This window comes from Poecilia mexicana, unplaced genomic scaffold, assembly GCF_051168715.1.
Source record: "Poecilia mexicana isolate PSO_F unplaced genomic scaffold, ASM5116871v1 scaffold_10, whole genome shotgun sequence".
NCBI classification, from domain to species: Eukaryota; Metazoa; Chordata; class Actinopteri; order Cyprinodontiformes; family Poeciliidae; genus Poecilia; species Poecilia mexicana.
The window spans coordinates 18,436,798-18,458,110 of record NW_028263379.1 but is presented as its reverse complement, the minus strand read 5'-3'; the positions used below and the strand labels follow the sequence as shown (position 1 = coordinate 18,458,110).

General features: G+C 40.7%; 1 protein-coding gene across 4 annotated transcripts in view; it reads left to right on the top strand.

Moving 5' to 3' along the window:
* ahnak (AHNAK nucleoprotein) overlaps positions 1–21,172 on the top strand; it is a 34,357-nt gene extending 13,185 nt beyond the window's left edge. The window contains exons 6-7 of one of the 4 annotated variants that reach the window (XM_088009512.1): positions 77–8,177; positions 8,736–21,172. In XM_088009512.1, the coding sequence (XP_087865638.1) occupies positions 77–8,177; positions 8,736–20,227 (19,593 nt within the window). In that variant the 3' untranslated portion in view covers positions 20,228–21,172. Of the gene's footprint in view, positions 1–76 lie in introns of all 4 variants that reach the window. The other 3 variants (XM_088009514.1, XM_088009513.1, XM_088009511.1) reach the window with 3 other exon arrangements.
* The last annotated feature ends 141 nt before the right edge of the window (positions 21,173–21,313 follow it).

The following is a 21,313-nucleotide window of genomic DNA, read 5'->3' as shown; positions in this document are numbered from 1 at the left end:
GATTATCAAATGGATAAAATATACAGTATATGGTATATTGATATTTTAACAAACATGATGATGTATGTTGATGCAGAGTGGAGATGATGAGGACTACAAGAGAATATACACAAAGAAGATTAAACCAAGGCTGAAGTCTGAAGATCTTGCAGAAGGAGTGGATGTTCGTACAGAGCGACACAGCAGCACTAGCAGTGATGGCAGTACTATTACAACCATCACTCGCCGCATCACTACTTACACAGTGGATATGCCAAGTGGGATAGGTGAGAAACAAGAACTTTCAAGCCCAGACTTCAAGGGACAACAGCATGAATCTGGAGATGGCTCTCCTCGTGTCAGGATATTGCACGGCAGTCCTACAGTTAAAGGGGTGGGAGAAGAGGGTGTTTTTGAGACATGCAATGTAACCTATTCTGGTCTAAAAGGTAGCTCAACAGAAACAAATACAAGTGGAGATCAGTCAAAGATAATTATAAGAGAGGGAACAGAAGGAAGTAAGGACCTCAGATTTAAAGGACCTAAGTTTGGAGTTATAGGTCACGAGGGGACTAAAATCTTAAGTGAAAGTGAAGAACAGACAGCTGGAAGAATAGATGAGTCTGAAAAACAGACTACATCCGGTGAAAGTAAAAGCACTTTTATAAAGGTTGTTACAGTAGGAGGGTCAGCAAATGCAGAATTAACCACAAATGATGAAAACAAGAGATCAGCTAGTCTGTCTCTGCCACAAGAAGACATTAAGATCCAGAGAGCATCTGGAGACACATCCTTCCACCTAAACAAGGGATCAAGTTATTTTGATGTTAAAACAGTTGGAAAATCTGCTGATCCTGGAATGGTAACACTTGTTACAGAGACTAATATCAACACTGGTTATTCTCCACATCCAGACAGAAGTTCATTGACAAGTAGGCAAACTACTCTTCCAAGTGCAAAACCAAAAAGTGGGGAAAAAGATGAGGGAGTTCCAGCAGCAACAAAAGTAGGGTTTAGATGTCCTGATGTAAACACTGAAAGAAAAGAAGGTGATTTAAAATTACCACATATAAACACATCGTCATTAAAGACCACTAGTCAAGGCAGCTCAGAAGAGGCCATTAAATATCAAAAAATGGATACAGACGTTGATAGATCTCAGGTAACTGATAATGATGGATTTCATTTCAAAACACGAACAAGAACAGAGATAGACACAAGAAGTAAAGGCAAAGCCGACATGTCAGATTCAAAGGTAGGAGTTGATGTAAGAATGCCTGAGATTAATCTGAACTTGAAAGGTTCAACAATCAAAGGTAATGTGGATGTAGAAAGTGTAAGGACAGCAGTAGCTGAAAGAGAAGATTTTGAGTCAAAGGACAGATTTCCATTATCCCAAATTGAAATGCCATCAGTTAAGAGCAAAGACCAAAAACTTGATGTGAGAGGGAAAAGTTGTAAAACTGAAAATGACATGGAAATTACACAGCCAAAGACAAAAACAGATGTAAAATATACAGAAGTGGGAGCACCAGTAATAACAATACCCAGCATATCTGGACCAAAAATGTCCATGACAGATGTAGATATCAACTTGAAAGGCCCAAAACTCAAAGCTGACATGGATGTTTCAGGTCCAAAGATAAAAGGAGATATCAAATCACCTGAAATTGACATCAAAGGTCCAGAGGTGGACGTTGAAGGCCCAGATGTTGACACTGAGGGTCACAAAGGTGGACTGAAAATGCCCAAAATCAAGATGACCAAATTTGGTTTAAAAGGCACCAAACTAGAAGGTCCAGATGTTGACATCAACCTCCCAAAGGCAGGTATTGATGTGAAAGCACCAGATGTTGAAATTGAGGGAGCAGATATTGAAATTAAGGGACCAGATGCAAATCTAAAAGGGTCAAAATTCAACATGCCAACCATATCTGGACCAAAAATATCCATGCCAGATGTGGATTTCAACTTGAAAGGCCCAAAATTTAAAGGTGACATGGATGTTTCAGGTGCGAAGATCAAAGGAGATATCAAATCACCTGAAATAGACATCAAAGGTCCAGAAGTTGATGTTGAAGGACCAAAGGGAGGATTTGAAATGCCTAAAATGAAAATGCCTTCCATAAATTTGAAAGGTTCAAAGGTTGATGTTGCAGACGTTAATCTTAATCTGAAAGGCCCAAAAGTTGAAGGGGATGTGGACGTTAACCTGCCAAAGATAAAAGGAGAACTGAAAGGTGCAGAGATGGACATTGAAGGACCAGATGTTGACATTGAGGGTCACAAAGGTGGACTGAAAATGCACAAATTCAAGACTCCCTCATTTGGTATTAAAGGCACGAAAGCAGACGGTCCAGATGTTGACATAAACCTCCCCAAGGCAGATATTGATGTGAAAGCACCAGATGTTGATATCGAAGGCGCAGACCTTGACATTAAGGGACCAAATGCCAAAGTGAAGGGTCCAAAATTCAACATACCAAGCATATCTAGACCAAAAATATCAATGCCAGATGTGGATTTCAACTTGAAAGGCCCCAAACTCAAAGGTGACATGGATGTGTCAGGTCCAAAGATCAAAGGAGATATTAAATCATCTGAAATAGACATCAAAGGTCCAGAAGTTGATATTGAAGGACCAAAGGAAGGATATGAAATGCCTAAAATAACAATGCCTTCACTAAATTTGAAAGGTCCGAAAGGTGATATGCCAGACGTTAATCTTAATCTGAAAGACCCAAAAGTTGAAGGGGATGTGGACGTTAATCTGCCGAAGATAAAAGGAGATCTCAAAGGTCCAGAGGTGGATATTGAAGGCCCAGACGTTGATATTGAGGGTCACAAAGGTGGACTGAAAATGCCTAAGTTCAAGATGCCATCATTTGGTTTTAAAGGACCTAAAGTGGAAGGTCCAGATGTTGACATCAACCTCCCCAAGGCAGATATTGATGTGAAAGCACCTGATGTTGATATTGAAGGAGCAGACCTTGACATCAAGGGACCAAATGCCAAACTGAAAGGTCCAAAATTCAACATGACAAGCATGTCCGGCCCAAAAATGTCCATGCCAGATGTGGATTTCAACTTGAAAGGCCCCAAACTCAAAGGTGACATGGATGTGTCAGGTCCAAAGATCAAAGGAGATATTAAATCACCTGAAATAAACATCAAAGGTCCAGAAGTTGATATTGAAGGACCAAAGGGAGGATTTGAAATGCCTAAAATAAAAATGCCTTCACTAAATTTGAAAGGTCCGAAAGGTGATATGCCAGATGTAGACATTAATCTGAAAGGTCCTAAGGTTGAAGGGGATGTGGATGTTAATCTACCGAAGATAAAAGGAGATCTCAAAGGTCCAGAGGTGGATATTGAAGGCCCAGATGTTGACATTGAGGGTCACAAAGGTGGACTGAAAATGCCTAAGTTCAAGATGCCATCATTTGGATTTAAAGGACATAAAGTGGAAGGTCCAGATGTTGACATCAACCTCCCCGAGGCAGATATTGATGTGAAAGCACCTGATGTTGATATTGAAGGAGCAGACCTTGACATTAAGGGACCAAATGCCAAACTGAAAGGTCCAAAATTCAACATGACAAGCATGTCTGGCCCGAAAATGTCCATGCCAGATGTGGATTTCAACTTGAAAGGCCCCAAACTCAAAGGTGACATGGATGTGTCAGGTCCAAAGATCAAAGGAGATTTTAAATCACCTGAAATAGACATCAAAGGTCCAGAAGTTGATATTGAAGGACCAAAGGGAGGATTTGAAATGCCTAAAATGAAAATGCCTTCACTGAATTTGAAAGGTTCAAAGGTTGATGTTCCAGACGTTAATCTTAATCTGAAAGGCCAAAAAGTTGAAGGGGATGTGGACGTAAACCTGCCAAAGATTAAAGGAGATCTCAAAGGTCCAGAGGTGGATATTGAAGGCCCAGACGTTGACATTGAAGGTCACAAAGGTGGACTGAAAATGCCTAAATTCAAGATGCCCTCAATTGGTTTTAAAGGACCTAAAGTAGAAGGTCCAGATGTTGACATCAACCTCCACAAAGCAGATATTGATGTGAAAGCACCTGATGTTGATTACGAAGGAGCAGACCTTGACATTAAGGGACCAAATGCCAAACTGAAAGGTCCAAAATTCAACATGCCAAGCATGTCTGGCCCAAAAATGCCCATGCCAGATGTGGATTTCAACTTGAAAGGCCCCAAACTCAAAGGTGACATGGATGTTTCAGGTCCCAAGATCAAAGGAGATATCAAATCACCTGAAATAGACATCAAAGGTCCAGAAGTTGATATTGAAGGACCAAAGGGAGGATTTGAAATGCCTAAAATAAAAATGCCGTCACTAAATTTGAAAGGTCCGAAAATTGATATGCCAGATGTAGACATTAATCTGAAAGGTACTAAGGTTGAAGGGGATGTGGATGTTAATCTACCGAAGATAAAAGGAGATCTCAAAGGTCCAGAGGTGGATATTGAAGGCCCAGATGTTGACATTGAGGGTCACAAAGGTGGACTGAAAATGCCTAAGTTCAAGATGCCATCATTTGGTTTTAAAGGACCTAAAGTGGAAGGTCCAGATGTTGACATCAACCTCCCCAAGGCAGATATTGATGTGAAAGCACCTGATTTTGATATTGAAGGAGCAGACCTTGACATTAAGGGACCAAATGCCAAACTGAAAGGTCCAAAATTCAACATGCCAAGCATGTCTGGCCCAAAAATGTCCATGCCAGATGTGGATTTCAACTTGAAAGGCCCCAAACTCAAAGGTGACATGGATGTGTCAGGTCCAAAGATCAAAGGAGATATCAAATCACCTGAAATAGACATCAAAGGTCAAGAAGTTGATATTGAAGGACCAAAGGGAGGATTTGAAATGCCTAAAATAAAAATGCCGTCACTGAATTTGAAAGGTCCGAAACTTGATATGCCAGATGTAGACATTAATCTGAAAGGTCCTAAGGTTGAAGGGGATGTGGATGTTAATCTACCGAAGATAAAAGGAGATCTCAAAGGTCCAGAGGTGGATATTGAAGGCCCAGACGTTGACATTGAGGGTCACAAAGGTGGACTGAAAATGCCTAAGTTCAAGATGCCATCATTTGGTTTTAAAGGACCTAAAATGGAAGGTCCAGATGTTGACATAAACCTCCCCAAGGCAGATATTGATGTGAAAGCACCTGATGTTGATATTGAAGGAGCAGACCTTGACATTAAGGGACCAAATGCCAAACTGAAAGGTCCAAAATTCAACATGCCAAGCATGTCTGGCCCAAAAATATCCATGCCAGATGTGGATTTCAAATTGACAGGCCCCAAACTCAAAGGTGACATGGATGTGTCAGGTCCAAAGATCAAAGGAGATATCAAATCACCTGAAATAGACATCAAAGGTCCAGGAGTTGATATTGAAGGACCAAAGGGAGGATATGAAATGCCTAAAATAAAAATGCCGTCACTAAATTTGAAAGGTCCGAAAGTTGATATGCCAGATGTAGACATTAATCTGAAAGGTCCTAAGCTTGAAGGGGATGTGGATGTTAATCTGCCAAAGATAAAAGGAGATCTCAAAGGTCCAGAGGTGGATATTGAAGGCCCAGACGTTGACATTGAGGGTCACAAAGGTGGACTGAAAATGCCTAAGTTCAAGATGCCATCATTTGGTTTTAAAGGACCTAAAGTGGAAGGTCCAGATGTTGACATCAACCTCCCCAAGGCAGATATTGATGTGAAAGCACCTGATTTTGATATTGAAGGAGCAGACCTTGACATTAAGGGACCAAATGCCAAACTGAAAGGTCCAAAATTCAACATGCCAAGCATGTCTGGCCCAAAAATGTCCATGCCAGATGTGGATTTCAACTTGAAAGGCCCCAAACTCAAAGGTGACATGGATGTGTCAGGTCCAAAGATCAAAGGAGATATCAAATCACCTGAAATAGACATCAAAGGTCAAGAAGTTGATATTGAAGGACCAAAGGGAGGATTTGAAATGCCTAAAATAAAAATGCCGTCACTGAATTTGAAAGGTCCGAAACTTGATATGCCAGATGTAGACATTAATCTGAAAGGTCCTAAGGTTGAAGGGGATGTGGATGTTAATCTACCGAAGATAAAAGGAGATCTCAAAGGTCCAGAGGTGGATATTGAAGGCCCAGACGTTGACATTGAGGGTCACAAAGGTGGACTGAAAATGCCTAAGTTCAAGATGCCATCATTTGGTTTTAAAGGACCTAAAGTGGAAGGTCCAGATGTTGACATAAACCTCCCCAAGGCAGATATTGATGTGAAAGCACCTGATGTTGATATTGAAGGAGCAGACCTTGACATTAAGGGACCAAATGCCAAACTGAAAGGTCCAAAATTCAACATGCCAAGCATGTCTGGCCCAAAAATATCCATGCCAGATGTGGATTTCAACTTGACAGGCCCCAAACTCAAAGGTGACATGGGTGTGTCAGGTCCAAAGATCAAAGGAGATATCAAATCACCTGAAATAGACATCAAAGGTCCAGGAGTTGATATTGAAGGACCAAAGGGAGGATATGAAATGCCTAAAATAAAAATGCCGTCACTAAATTTGAAAGGTCCGAAAGTTGATATGCCAGATGTAGACATTAATCTGAAAGGTCCTAAGCTTGAAGGGGATGTGGATGTTAATCTGCCAAAGATAAAAGGAGATCTCAAAGGTCCAGAGGTGGATATTGAAGGCCCAGACGTTGACATTGAGGGTCACAAAGGTGGACTGAAAATGCCTAAGTTCAAGATGCCATCATTTGGTTTTAAAGGACCTAAAGTGGAAGGTCCAGATGTTGACATCAACCTCCCCAAGGCAGATATTGATGTGAAAGCACCTGATGTTGCTATTGAAGGAGCAGACCTTGACATTAAGGGACCAAATGCCAAACTGAAAGGTCCAAAATTCAACATGCCAAGCATGTCTGGCCCAAAAATGTCCATGCCAGATGTGGATTTCAACTTGAAAGGCCCCAAACTCAAAGGTGACATGGATGTGTCAGGTCCAAAGATCAAAGGAGATATCAAATCACCTGAAATAGACATCAAAGGTCCAGAAGTTGATATTGAAGGACCAAAGGGAGGATTTGAAATGCCTAAAATAAAAATGCCGTCACTAAATTTGAAAGGTCCGAAAGTTGATATGCCAGATGTAGACATTAATCTGAAAGGTCCTAAGGTTGAAGGGGATGTGGATATTAATCTACCGAAGATAAAAGGAGATCTCAAAGGTCCAGAGGTGGATATTGAAGGCCCAGACGTTGACATTGAGGGTCACAAAGGTGGACTGAAAATGCCTAAGTTCAAGATGCCATCATTTGGTTTTAAAGGACCTAAAGTGGAAGGTCCAGATGTTGACATCAACCTCCCCAAGGCAGATATTGATGTGAAAGCACCTGATTTTGATATTGAAGGAGCAGAACTTGACATTAAGGGACCAAATGCCAAACTGAAAGGTCCAAAATTCAACATGCCAAGCATGTCTGGCCCAAAAATGTCCATGCCAGATGTGGATTTCAACTTGAAAGGCCCCAAACTCAAAGGTGACATAGATGTGTCAGGTCCAAAGATCAAAGGAGATATCAAATCACCTGAAATAGACATCAAAGGTCCAGACGTTGATATTGAAGGACCAAAGGGAGGATTTGAAATGCCTAAAATAAAAATGCCGTCACTAAATTTGAAAGGTCCGAAAGTTGATATGCCAGATGTAGACATTAATCTGAAAGGTCCTAAGGTTGAAGGGGATGTGGATATTAATCTACCGAAGATAAAAGGAGATCTCAAAGGTCCAGAGGTGGATATTGAAGGCCCAGACGTTGACATTGAGGGTCACAAAGGTGGACTGAAAATGCCTAAGTTCAAGATGCCATCATTTGGTTTTAAAGGACCTAAAGTGGAAGGTCCAGATGTTGACATCAACCTCCCCAAGGCAGATATTGATGTGAAAGCACCTGATGTTGCTATTGAAGGAGCAGACCTTGACATTAAGGGACCAAATGCCAAACTGAAAGGTCCAAAATTCAACATGCCAAGCATGTCTGGCCCAAAAATGTCCATGCCAGATGTGGATTTCAACTTGAAAGGCCCCAAACTCAAAGGTGACATGGATGTGTCAGGTCCAAAGATCAAAGGAGATATCAAATCACCTGAAATAGACATCAAAGGTCCAGACGTTGATATTGAAGGACCAAAGGGAGGATTTGAAATGCCTAAAATAAAAATGCCGTCACTAAATTTGAAAGGTCCGAAAGTTGATATGCCAGATGTAGACATTAATCTGAAAGGTCCTAAGGTTGAAGGGGATGTGGATGTTAATCTACCGAAGATAAAAGGAGATCTCAAAGGTCCAGAGGTGGATATTGAAGGCCCAGACATTGACATTGAGGCTCACAAAGGTGGACTAAAAATGCCTAAGTTCAAGATGCCATCATTTGGTATTAAAGTACCTAAAGTGGAAGGTCCAGATGTTGACATCAACCTCCCCAAGGCAGATATTGATGTGAAAGCACCTGATTTCGATATTGAAGGAGCAGACCTTGACATTAAGGGACCAAATGCCAAACTGAAAGGTCCAAAATTCAACATGCCAAGCATGTCTGGCCCAAAAATGTCCATGCCAGATGTGGATTTCAACTTGAAAGGCCCCAAACTCAAAGGTGACATGGATGTGTCAGGTCCAAAGATCAAAGGAGATATCAAATCACCTGAAATAGACATAAAAGGTCCAGAAGTTGATATTGAAGGACCAAAGGGAGGATTTGAAATGCCTAAAATAAAAATGCCGTCACTAAATTTGAAAGGTCCGAAAGTTGATATGCCAGATGTAGACATTAATCTGAAAGGTCCTAAGCTTGAAGGGGATGTGGATGTTAATCTGCCGAAGATAAAAGGAGATCTCAAAGGTCCAGAGGTGGATATTGAAGGCCCAGACGTTGACATTGAGGATCACAAAGGTGGACTGAAAATGCCTAAGTTCAAGATGCCATCATTTGGTTTTAAAGGACCTAAAGTAGAAGGTCCAGATGTTGACATCAACCTCCCCGAGGCAGATATTGATGTGAAAGCACCTGATTTCGATATTGAAGGAGCAGACCTTGACATTAAGGGACCAAATGCCAAACTGAAAGGTCCAAAATTCAACATGCCAAGCATGTCTGGCCCAAAAATGTCCATGCCAGATGTGGATTTCAACTTGAAAGGCCTCAAACTCAGAGGTGACATGGATGTTTCAGGTCCAAAGATCAAAGGAGATATCAAATCACCTGAAATAGACATCAAAGGTCCAGAAGTTGATATTGAAGGACCAAAGGGAGGATTTGAAATGCCTAAAATAAAAATGCCGTCACTAAATTTGAAAGGTCCGAAAGTTGATATGCCAGATGTAGACATTAATCTGAAAGGTCCTAAGGTTGAAGGGGATGTGGATGTTAATTTGCCAAAGATTAAAGGAGATCTCAAAGGTCCAGAGGTGGACATTGAAGGCCCCGATGTTGACATTGAGGGTCACAAAGGTGGACTAAAAATGCCCAAATTCAAGATGCCCTCCTTTGGATTCAAAGGCCCCAAACTAGGAGGTCCAGATGTTGACATCAACCTACCCAAGGCAGATATGGATGTAAAAGCACCTGATTTTGATATCGACGGAACAGACCTTGACATTAAGGGACCAAATGCCAAACTGAAAGGTCCAAAATTCAACATGCCAAGCATGTCTAGCCCAAAAATATCCATGCCAGATGTGGATTTCAACTTGAAAGGCCCCAAACTCAAAGGTGACATGGATGTTTCAGGTCCAAAGATCAAAGGAGATATCAAATCACCTGAAATAGACATCAAAGGTCCAGAGGTTGATATTGAAGGACCTAAGGGAGGATTTGAAATGCCTAAAATAAAAATGCCATCACTAAATTTGAAAGGTCCGAAAGTTGATATGCCAGATGTTGACATTAATCTGAAAGGTCCTAAGGTTGAAGGGGATGTGGATGTTAATCTGCCAAAGATTAAAGGAGATCTCAAAGGTCCAGAGGTGGACATTGAAGGCCCCGATGTTGACATTGAGGGTCACAAAGGTGGACTAAAAATGCCCAAATTCAAGATGCCCTCATTTGGAATTAAAGGCCCCAAACTGGAAGGTCCAGATGTTGACATAAACCTTCCCAAGGCAGATATGGATGTGAAAGGACCTGATCTTGATATCGACGGAACACACCTTAAGGGACCAAATGCCAAACTGAAGGGTCCAAAATTCAACATGCCAAGCATGTCTGGCCCAAAAATGTCCATGCCAGATGTGGATTTCAACTTGAAAGGCCCCAAACTCAAAGGTGACATGGATGTTTCAGGTTCAAAGATCAAAGGAGATATCAAATCACCTGAAATAGACATCAAAGGTCCAGAAGTTGATATTGAAGGACCAAAGGGAGGATTTGAAATGCCTAAAATGAAAATGCCTTCACTAAATTTGAAAGGTCCGAAAGTTGATATACCAGATGTTGACCTTAATCTAAAGGCCCCGAAATTTGAAGGGGATCTTGATGTTAATCTGCCAAAGATTAAAGGAGATCTGAAAGGTCCAGAGATGGACATTGAAGGCCCAGATGTTGACATTGAGGTCCAAAAAAGTGGGTTCAAGATGCCTAAATTCAAGATGCCATCATTTGGATTCAAAGGATCAAAAGCAGAAGCTGCTGATGCTGATGTCAACCTTCCTAAATCAAACATTGACATAAAAGCTGCAGATTTAAACATTAAAGGAAAAGATGTTCCAGTTGAGGGACCAAACATTAAAGTCAAAGGAAAAAAATTTAGAATGCCAAAGATAACAAGCCCAAAAGTCTCTGTACCAGATATTGATGTGAAAACACCTGAGGTTGACATAGAGAAAGCAGACCGTGACATTAAGGGGCCTAGTGCAAAACTGAAAGGTCCAAAATTCAACATGCCAAGCATGTCTGGCCCAAAAATATCCATGCCAGATGTGGATTTCAACTTGAAAGGCCCCAAACTCACAGGTGACATGGATGTTTCAGGTCCAAAGATCAAAGGAGATATCAAATCACCTGAAATGGACATCAAAGGTCCAGAAGTTGATATTGAAGGACCAAAGGGAGGATTTGAAATGCCTAAAATGAAAATGCCTTCAATAAATTGGAAAGGTCCGAAAGTTGACATGCCCGATGTTGACATTAATCTGAAAGGTCCTAAGGTTGAAGGGGATGTGGATATTAATCTGCCGAAGATTAAAGGGGATCTCAAAGGTCCAGAGGTGGATATGGAAGGCCCAGACATTGACATTGAGGGTCACAAAGGTGGACTAAAAATGCCCAAATTCAAGATGCCCTCATTTGGTTTTAAAGGCCCCAAACTAGAAGGTCCAGATGTTGACATCGACCTCCCCAAGGCAGATATTGATGTGAAAGCACCTGATGTTGATATCGAAGGAGCAGACCTTGACATCAAGGGACCAAATGCCAAACTGAAAGGTCCAAAATTCAACATGCCAAGCATGTCTGGCCCAAAAATATCCATGCCAGATGTGGATTTCAACTTGAAAGGCCCCAAACTCAAAGGTGACATGGATGTTTCAGGTCCAAAGATCAAAGGAGATATCAAATCACCTGAAATGGACATCAAAGGTCCAGAAGTTGATATTGAAGGACCAAAGGGAGGATTTGAAATGCCTAAAATGAAAATGCCTTCAATAAATTGGAAAGGTCCGAAAGTTGACATGCCCGATGTTGACATTAATCTGAAAGGTCCTAAGGTTGAAGGGGATGTGGATATTAATCTGCCGAAGATTAAAGGGGATCTCAAAGGTCCAGAGGTGGATATGGAAGGCCCAGACATTGACATTGAGGGTCACAAAGGTGGACTAAAAATGCCCAAATTCAAGATGCCCTCATTTGGTTTTAAAGGCCCCAAACTAGAAGGTCCAGATGTTGACATCGACCTCCCCAAGGCAGATATTGATGTGAAAGCACCTGATGTTGATATCGAAGGAGCAGACCTTGACATCAAGGGACCAAATGCCAAACTGAAAGGTCCAAAATTCAACATGCCAAGCATGTCTGGCCCAAAAATATCCATGCCAGATGTGGATTTCAACTTGAAAGGCCCCAAACTCAAAGGTGACATGGATGTTTCAGGTCCAAAGATCAAAGGAGATATCAAATCACCTGAAATGGACATCAAAGGTCCAGAAGTTGATATTGAAGGACCAAAGGGAGGATTTGAAATGCCTAAAATGAAAATGCCTTCAATAAATTGGAAAGGTCCGAAAGTTGACATGCCCGATGTTGACATTAATCTGAAAGGTCCTAAGGTTGAAGGGGATGTCGATGTTAATCTGCCAAAGATTAAAGGAGATCTCAAAGGTCCAGAGGTGGACATTGAAGGCCCAGACATTGACATTGAGGGTCACAAAGGTGGACTAAAAATGCCCAAATTCAAGATGCCCTCATTTGGTTTTAAAGGCCCCAAACTAGAAGGTCCAGATGTTGACATCAACCTCCCCAAGGCAGATATTGATGTGAAAGCACCTGATGTTGATATCAAAGGAGCAGACCTTGACATCAAGGGACCAAATGCCAAACTGAAAGGTCCAAAATTCAACATGCCAAGCATGTCTGGCCCAAAAATATCCATGCCAGATGTGGATTTCAACTTGAAAGGCCCCAAACTCAAAGGTGACATGGATGTTTCAGGTCCCAAGATCAAAGGAGATATCAAATCACCTGAAATAGACATCAAAGGTCCAGAAGTTGATGTTGAAGGACCAAAGGGAGGATTTGAAATGCCTAAAATGAAAATGCCGTCACTAAATTTGAAAGGTCCGAAAATAGATATGCCAGATGTTGACATTAATCTGAAAGGTCCTAAGGTTGAAGGGGATGTGGATATTAATCTGCCGAAGATTAAAGGGGATCTCAAAGGTCCAGAGGTGGACATTGAAGGCCCAGACATTGACATTGAGGGTCACAAAGGTGGACTAAAAATGCCCAAATTCAAGATGCCCTCATTTGGTTTTAAAGGCCCCAAACTAGGAGGTCCAGATGTTGACATCGACCTCCCCAAGGCAGATATTGATGTGAAAGCACCTGATGTTGATATCGAAGGAGCAGACCTTGACATCAAGGGACCAAATGCCAAACTGAAAGGTCCAAAATTCAACATGCCAAGCATGTCTGGCCCAAAAATATCCATGCCAGATGTGGATTTCAACTTGAAAGGCCCCAAACTCAAAGGTGACATGGATGTTTCAGGTCCAAAGATCAAAGGAGATATCAAATCACCTCAAGTAGACATCAAAGGTCCAGAAGTTGATATTGAAGGACCAAAGGGAGGATTTGAAATGCCTAAAATGAAAATGCCATCACTAAATTTGAAAGGTCCGAAAATAGATATGCCAGCTGTTGACTTTAATCTGAAAGGTCCTAAGGTTGAAGGGGATGTGGATATTGATCTGCCAAAGATTAAAGGAGATCTCAAAGGTCCAGAGGTGGACATTGAAGGCCCAGACATTGACATTGAGGGTCACAAAGGTGGACTAAAAATGCCCAAATTCAAGATGCCCTCATTTGGTTTTAAAGGCCCCAAACTAGAAGGTCCAGATGTTGACATCAACCTCCCCAAGGCAGATATTGATGTGAAAGCACCTGATGTTGATATCAAAGGAGCAGACCTTGACATCAAGGGACCAAATGCCAAACTGAAAGGTCCAAAATTCAACATGCCAAGCATGTCTGGCCCAAAAATATCCATGCCAGATGTGGATTTCAACTTGAAAGGCCCCAAACTCAAAGGTGACATGGATGTTTCAGGTCCCAAGATCAAAGGAGATATCAAATCACCTGAAATAGACATCAAAGGTCCAGAAGTTGATGTTGAAGGACCAAAGGGAGGATTTGAAATGCCTAAAATGAAAATGCCGTCACTAAATTTGAAAGGTCCGAAAATAGATATGCCAGATGTTGACATTAATCTGAAAGGTCCTAAGGTTGAAGGGGATGTGGATATTAATCTGCCGAAGATTAAAGGGGATCTCAAAGGTCCAGAGGTGGACATTGAAGGCCCAGACATTGACATTGAGGGTCACAAAGGTGGACTAAAAATGCCCAAATTCAAGATGCCCTCATTTGGTTTTAAAGGCCCCAAACTAGGAGGTCCAGATGTTGACATCGACCTCCCCAAGGCAGATATTGATGTGAAAGCACCTGATGTTGATATCGAAGGAGCAGACCTTGACATCAAGGGACCAAATGCCAAACTGAAAGGTCCAAAATTCAACATGCCAAGCATGTCTGGCCCAAAAATATCCATGCCAGATGTGGATTTCAACTTGAAAGGCCCCAAACTCAAAGGTGACATGGATGTTTCAGGTCCAAAGATCAAAGGAGATATCAAATCACCTCAAGTAGACATCAAAGGTCCAGAAGTTGATATTGAAGGACCAAAGGGAGGATTTGAAATGCCTAAAATGAAAATGCCATCACTAAATTTGAAAGGTCCGAAAATAGATATGCCAGCTGTTGACTTTAATCTGAAAGGTCCTAAGGTTGAAGGGGATGTGGATATTGATCTGCCGAAGATTAAAGGGGATCTCAAAGGTCCAGAGGTGGACATTGAAGGCCCAGACATTGACATTGAGGGTCACAAAGGTGGACTAAAAATGCCCAAATTAAAGATGCCCTCATTTGGTTTTAAAGGCCCCAAACTAGAAGGTCCAGATGTTGACATCAACCTCCCCAAGGCAGATATTGATGTGAAAGCACCTGATGTTGATATCGAAGGAGCAGACCTTGACATCAAGGGACCAAATGCCAAACTGAAAGGTCCAAAATTCAACATGCCAAGCATGTCTGGCCCAAAAATATCCATGCCAGATGTGGATTTCAACTTGAAAGGCCCCAAACTCAAAGGTGACATGGATGTTTCAGGTCCCAAGATCAAAGGAGATATCAAATCACCTGAAATAGACATCAAAGGTCCAGAAGTTGATGTTGAAGGACCAAAGGGAGGATTTGAAATGCCTAAAATGAAAATGCCGTCACTAAATTTGAAAGGTCCGAAAATAGATATGCCAGATGTTGACATTAATCTGAAAGGTCCTAAGGTTGAAGGGGATGTGGATATTAATCTGCCAAAGATTAAAGGAGATCTCAAAGGTCCACAGGTGGATATGGAAGGCCCAGACATTGACATTGAGGGTCACAAAGGTGGACTAAAAATGCCCAAATTCAAGATGCCCTCCTTTGGTTTTAAAGGCCCCAAACTAGAAGGTCCAGATGTTGACATCGACCTCCCCAAGGCAGATATTGATGTGAAAGCACCTGATGTTGATATCGAAGGAGCAGACCTTGACATCAAGGGACCAAATGCCAAACTGAAAGGTCCAAAATTCAACATGCCAAGCATGTCTGGCCCAAAAATATCCATGCCAGATGTGGATTTCAACTTGAAAGGCCCCAAACTCAAAGGTGACATGGATGTTTCAGGTCCAAAGATCAAAGGAGATATCAAATCACCTGAAATGGACATCAAAGGTCCAGAAGTTGATATTGAAGGACCAAAGGGAGGATTTGAAATGCCTAAAATGAAAATGCCTTCAATAAATTGGAAAGGTCCGAAAGTTGACATGCCCGATGTTGACATTAATCTGAAAGGTCCTAAGGTTGAAGGGGATGTCGATGTTAATCTGCCAAAGATTAAAGGAGATCTCAAAGGTCCAGAGGTGGACATTGAAGGCCCAGACATTGACATTGAGGGTCACAAAGGTGGACTAAAAATGCCCAAATTCAAGATGCCCTCATTTGGTTTTAAAGGCCCCAAACTAGAAGGTCCAGATGTTGACATCAACCTCCCCAAGGCAGATATTGATGTGAAAGCACCTGATGTTGATATCAAAGGAGCAGACCTTGACATCAAGGGACCAAATGCCAAACTGAAAGGTCCAAAATTCAACATGCCAAGCATGTCTGGCCCAAAAATATCCATGCCAGATGTGGATTTCAACTTGAAAGGCCCCAAACTCAAAGGTGACATGGATGTTTCAGGTCCCAAGATCAAAGGAGATATCAAATCACCTGAAATAGACATCAAAAGTCCAGAAGTTGATGTTGAAGGACCAAAGGGAGGATTTGAAATGCCTAAAATGAAAATGCCGTCACTAAATTTGAAAGGTCCGAAAATAGATATGCTAGATGTTGACATTAATCTGAAAGGTCCTAAGGTTGAAGGGGATGTGGATATTAATCTGCCGAAGATTAAAGGGGATCTCAAAGGTCCAGAGGTGGACATTGAAGGCCCAGACATTGACATTGAGGGTCACAAAGGTGGACTAAAAATGCCCAAATTCAAGATGCCCTCATTTGGTTTTAAAGGCCCCAAACTAGAAGGTCCAGATGTTGACATCAACCTCCCCAAGGCAGATATTGATGTGAAAGCACCTGATGTTGATATCGAAGGAGCAGACCTTGACATCAAGGGACCAAATGCCAAACTGAAAGGTCCAAAATTCAACATGCCAAGCATGTCTGGCCCAAAAATATCCATGCCAGATGTGGATTTCAACTTGAAAGGCCCCAAACTCAAAGGTGACATGGATGTTTCAGGTCCCAAGATCAAAGGAGATATCAAATCACCTGAAATAGACATCAAAGGTCCAGAAGTTGATGTTGAAGGACCAAAGGGAGGATTTGAAATGCCTAAAATGAAAATGCCGTCACTAAATTTGAAAGGTCCGAAAATAGATATGCCAGATGTTGACATTAATCTGAAAGGTCCTAAGGTTGAAGGGGATGTGGATATTAATCTGCCAAAGATTAAAGGAGATCTCAAAGGTCCAGAGGTGGATATGGAAGGCCCAGACATTGACATTGAGGGTCACAAAGGTGGACTAAAAATGCCCAAATTCAAGATGCCCTCATTTGGTTTTAAAGGCCCCAAACTAGAAGGTCCAGATGTTGACATCGACCTCCCCAAGGCAGATATTGATGTGAAAGCACCTGATGTTGATATCGAAGGAGCAGACCTTGACATCAAGGGACCAAATGCCAAACTGAAAGGTCCAAAATTCAACATGCCAAGCATGTCTGGCCCAAAAATATCCATGCCAGATGTGGATTTCAACTTGAAAGGCCCCAAACTCAAAGGTGACATGGATGTTTCAGGTCCAAAGATCAAAGGAGATATCAAATCACCTGAAATGGACATCAAAGGTCCAGAAGTTGATATTGAAGGACCAAAGGGAGGATTTGAAATGCCTAAAATGAAAATGCCTTCACTAAATTTGAAAGGTCCGAAAGTTGATATGCCAGATGTAGACATTAATCTGAAAGGTCCTAAGGTTGAAGGTGATGTGAATGTTAAAATGCCAAAGATTAAAGGAGATCTCAAAGGTCCAGAGGTGGACATTGAAGGCCCAGATGTTGACATTGAGGCTCACAAAAGTGGACTAAAAATGCCCAAATTCAAGATGCCCTCATTTGATTTGAAAGGTTCCAAATTAGAAGGTCCAGATGTTGACATCAACCTCCCCAAGGCAGATATTGATGTAAAAGCACCTGATGTTGATATCAAAGGAGCAGACCTTGACATTAAGGGACCAAATGCCAAACTGAAAGGTCCAAAATTCAACATACCAAGCATATCTGGACCAAAAATATCCATGCCAGATATGGATTTCAATTTGAAAGGCCCAAAACTCAAAGGTGACATGGATGTTTCAGGTCCAAATTTAAAAGGAGATATCAAATCACCTGAAATTGACATAAATGGCGCAAAAGTTAAAACCGATGTTCCAAGTCTTGATTTTGATCTAAAGCATAGCAGTGAACCACCAAAGTTCCCAACAATACCTGGGTCCAAAGCAACATTATCAAATGTTGACATACATCTGAAGGGATCGAAATTAAAGGGGGAATTTAAAGGAGAGGGTCAATTTCCAAAAGCTGAACTGAAAGACACTGATGTCTTGGAAGTATCTCCGAAAAAGTCTAAGTTTAAAATGCCAAAGGTTGGATTCAAGAGTCCAAAGATAAAAACCTCAGAACCTGATATTAAACTGGAGCATGGAGATGTCAACATTAAAGGAAAGACTGGGAGCCGCGAGGGACTTGATTTTGACATTGGTTTTTCTGGTTCAAAATCTAAAAGTCCTAAATTTAAGATCCCAAAATTTGGCCTCAAGGGTCCAAAAGTTGACATGCCAGAAGCTGATCTTTCAAAATCTGAAATTGACATAAAAACATCAGATGTCACAACAGCAGGAGCAGGATTTGATGTTGATATTCACAGTGGAAAACTTAAAGGATCAAAAGATGTGGATTTAAATCTGACAGGTCCAAAACTTAAAGGGGATTTGAATGTGTCAGTTCCCGATGTGGATCTCAACCTGAAAGAAGCTGATATAAAAGGTCCAAAGTTTGAAGTTGAGGGACCGAAGGGTGGATTAGAAATGTCCAAGATCAAGATACCATCTTTTGGCATCAAACTTCCTCAGCTGGAAAAGTCAAATGATACTATAAACATTCCAAATGTCAAGGCTGATACAGTAACCCCCAAAGTTGACATTGGTGGAGTTGATGTTAAAGGTCCTGAGGCAAGTCCCAATGTTAAACTTCCATCAGTATCAGGACCCACCTTGCCAGACTTAAACATTAATCTTACAAGGCCAAAAACAAAAGGAAATGTTAATATTACTCTCCCTAAAACTGATACTGATATCAAAGTACCAAAGACAGAAATCAAAGGAGCAGGAAAAATAACACCACCTGACGTTGATATCAAAGGTCCACATGTTGATCTTGAGGGTGGCAAAGATGGGTTTGAAATCCCTAAAATTAAAATGCCATCACTAGACTTTAAAGGCCCCAAAACAGGGAGTCAAGGTGTTGACATCAACCTTTCCAAAGCCAAAATAGATGTTGATTCCTCTACAGTAGACTTTAAAGCACCCAAAGTGAAACTGCCAACTGTATCAGGCCCTGAATGGGATATTAGTCTGAAAGGTTCAAATGTTGAAGGAAAAGAAATTAATGTTAACCTTCCTAAAACAGACATTGACATTAAAGGACCAAAATTATCCATGTCAGATGTTGATATGAATCTTAAAGCTCCTGATGTTGACATCAAGGATCCCGAGGTTCATACTGGAGGGCCCAAGGTTGGTTTTAAAATGTCCAAAGTCACACTGCCATCAGAATCAGAAGTTGATGTAAATTTTCCAAAAGCTGACTTAAACATTAAAGCACCTGAAGTAAACATAAAAGGACCAGAATTTGGTTCCACTGAAGCAAGTCTTGATGTCCCTGACATAGATGTGAAGGGGAAAAAGGGAAAGTTCAAACTTCCAAAAGTGAAAGGAAAAGCAAGGAAGCAAGAAGCTACACCAGAAGTAGACCAGGGTATTGACACACCGAATATTGATGTGAAAGGGACACATACTAAGAAGTCTCTTTTTGGTAAACTTCATTTTCCTGATGTAGAACTAGATATTAAATCTCCAAAACTAAAAGGTGATGGATCTTTAGCTGAGGGATTTAAATCACCTGATGCAAGTGTATCATCTGACAGTGCAAAGATTTGTTTGGAAGGCCCTGATGTTAATGTCAAAGGAGGTCCAGAGCTTAGTGCAAGAACTTCAAGACAATCAGCTAGTGGCCTTCAGTATCCAGAGGGTACAATACAGTTTCCAAAAATCAAAGTGCCAAAGTTTGGCATTCTTCATCCTAAGGTGGAAGGCCAAAATGTTCCAGGAAAAGGAAAATCAGATGCAATGATGGGTGGAAAATTAGACCTGGAAGGTGAATCTGGAGTCAGTTTGTCAGCTAAAGGAAAGTCAGCCTCACTGGATCTATTTAAAAAATCAAAGCACCGATCTTCCTCTGCTAGTGATGAAGGTTCGCTTGCAGCTAGCTCTCCTTCAGCTCTTTCAGAAGCTGAAAGTGGTGACATTTCAATAGATGTAGGAGGAACTAAGGTCAAAGGTAAGAAAGGCAAATTAAAATTTGGCACATTTGGAGGTTTTGGATCTAAGTCCAAGGGCTCATACGAAGTAACACTTGGAAACGACAATGAAGGAGAGACAGAGGGGAGTACAGATGCTTCTGTACCTTTGAAAAAATCTAGATTGTCGTCCTCCTCAAGCAGTGACAGTGGATCAAGAGGTGCTTTCAGGCTTCCAAAACTTGAACTTTCAGTTTCTCCAAAAAAATAATAGTAAGATCAATTAAACCTTCATATATGCACTCAAATACAATCTCCTAATGCAGTATAAGTTTTGAACTTTAGTTCTTTTAAATTTAATAGAACATGCACAATTATCTCTGTTTACCTATGAATGATAATTTTAAAGAAAATGAAATAGGAGAGAATTAGATTGTTAAAAAATTCTTCAAACTGTACATAAGATAAATGTATACTTTTATTAATGAATATTGTTTTGTACATAGTCCAGATTTATTAATCTATTGCATCACACAAAATTATAGGTCATACGTTTTGTTTCTTCTTTAAACAAATTTTTTTATTGAATAGTTGTTACATATTCGTAACCAGGGGTCTACTGCAAAGAATATACATCACAGTTGTTTCGAAGGAAAATGCTCTATATACATTTGAAACACAGTTTTAACCAGTTTCCATTTTAGTACGTGTACAATAATGTTTTTTTTATTTTTCTAAGCTTCAATAGTAGTCAGTGCAGAATTGTATTTTTGCAATGTAATTTTAACAACCTTCTGAAAATTCATATACTTGTATATAGCATAATTGCAAGGACAATCTTTTTGGAAATTCTTTGAAGTGCTGTGAGTACTTCTGATTGATGTCTCTTCATTTAAGAAAAGTTGTAATTGCTCAAATTTTGTGTCACAATAAAAATGAAATTGCTTTGTTTATTTTAAACTGGTTTCTTAATCCTGTCATTTTTACATTCTAACAGTTAGTAATCCTCTATATTTAATTTTGACACCTTTTGTTTTGTATAGACACCTATTCTGGTCATGTCACAGTCACATCTTAATATCATCGTTTTCAAACAACATCTTTGCAGGTAGAAAGATGTGTACCATTGATATTTGATGGAGAGCATAATTTTTTGGATCCATGCTTCTGTGTGCATTCTGCCAACTAAATGCAATAAATGGATTTGTGGAGTTTATTTTTGTCTTTGAACTTGATTTGCAGTTTGTGTGAGTCAGCTGAGTAATAAGTATCTTTGGAGTCCTGTCACAATTTTATTTTACATGACTGTATGAAAAATTACAGGGCAGCTAGGACAATTAACATTTATTAATTTACA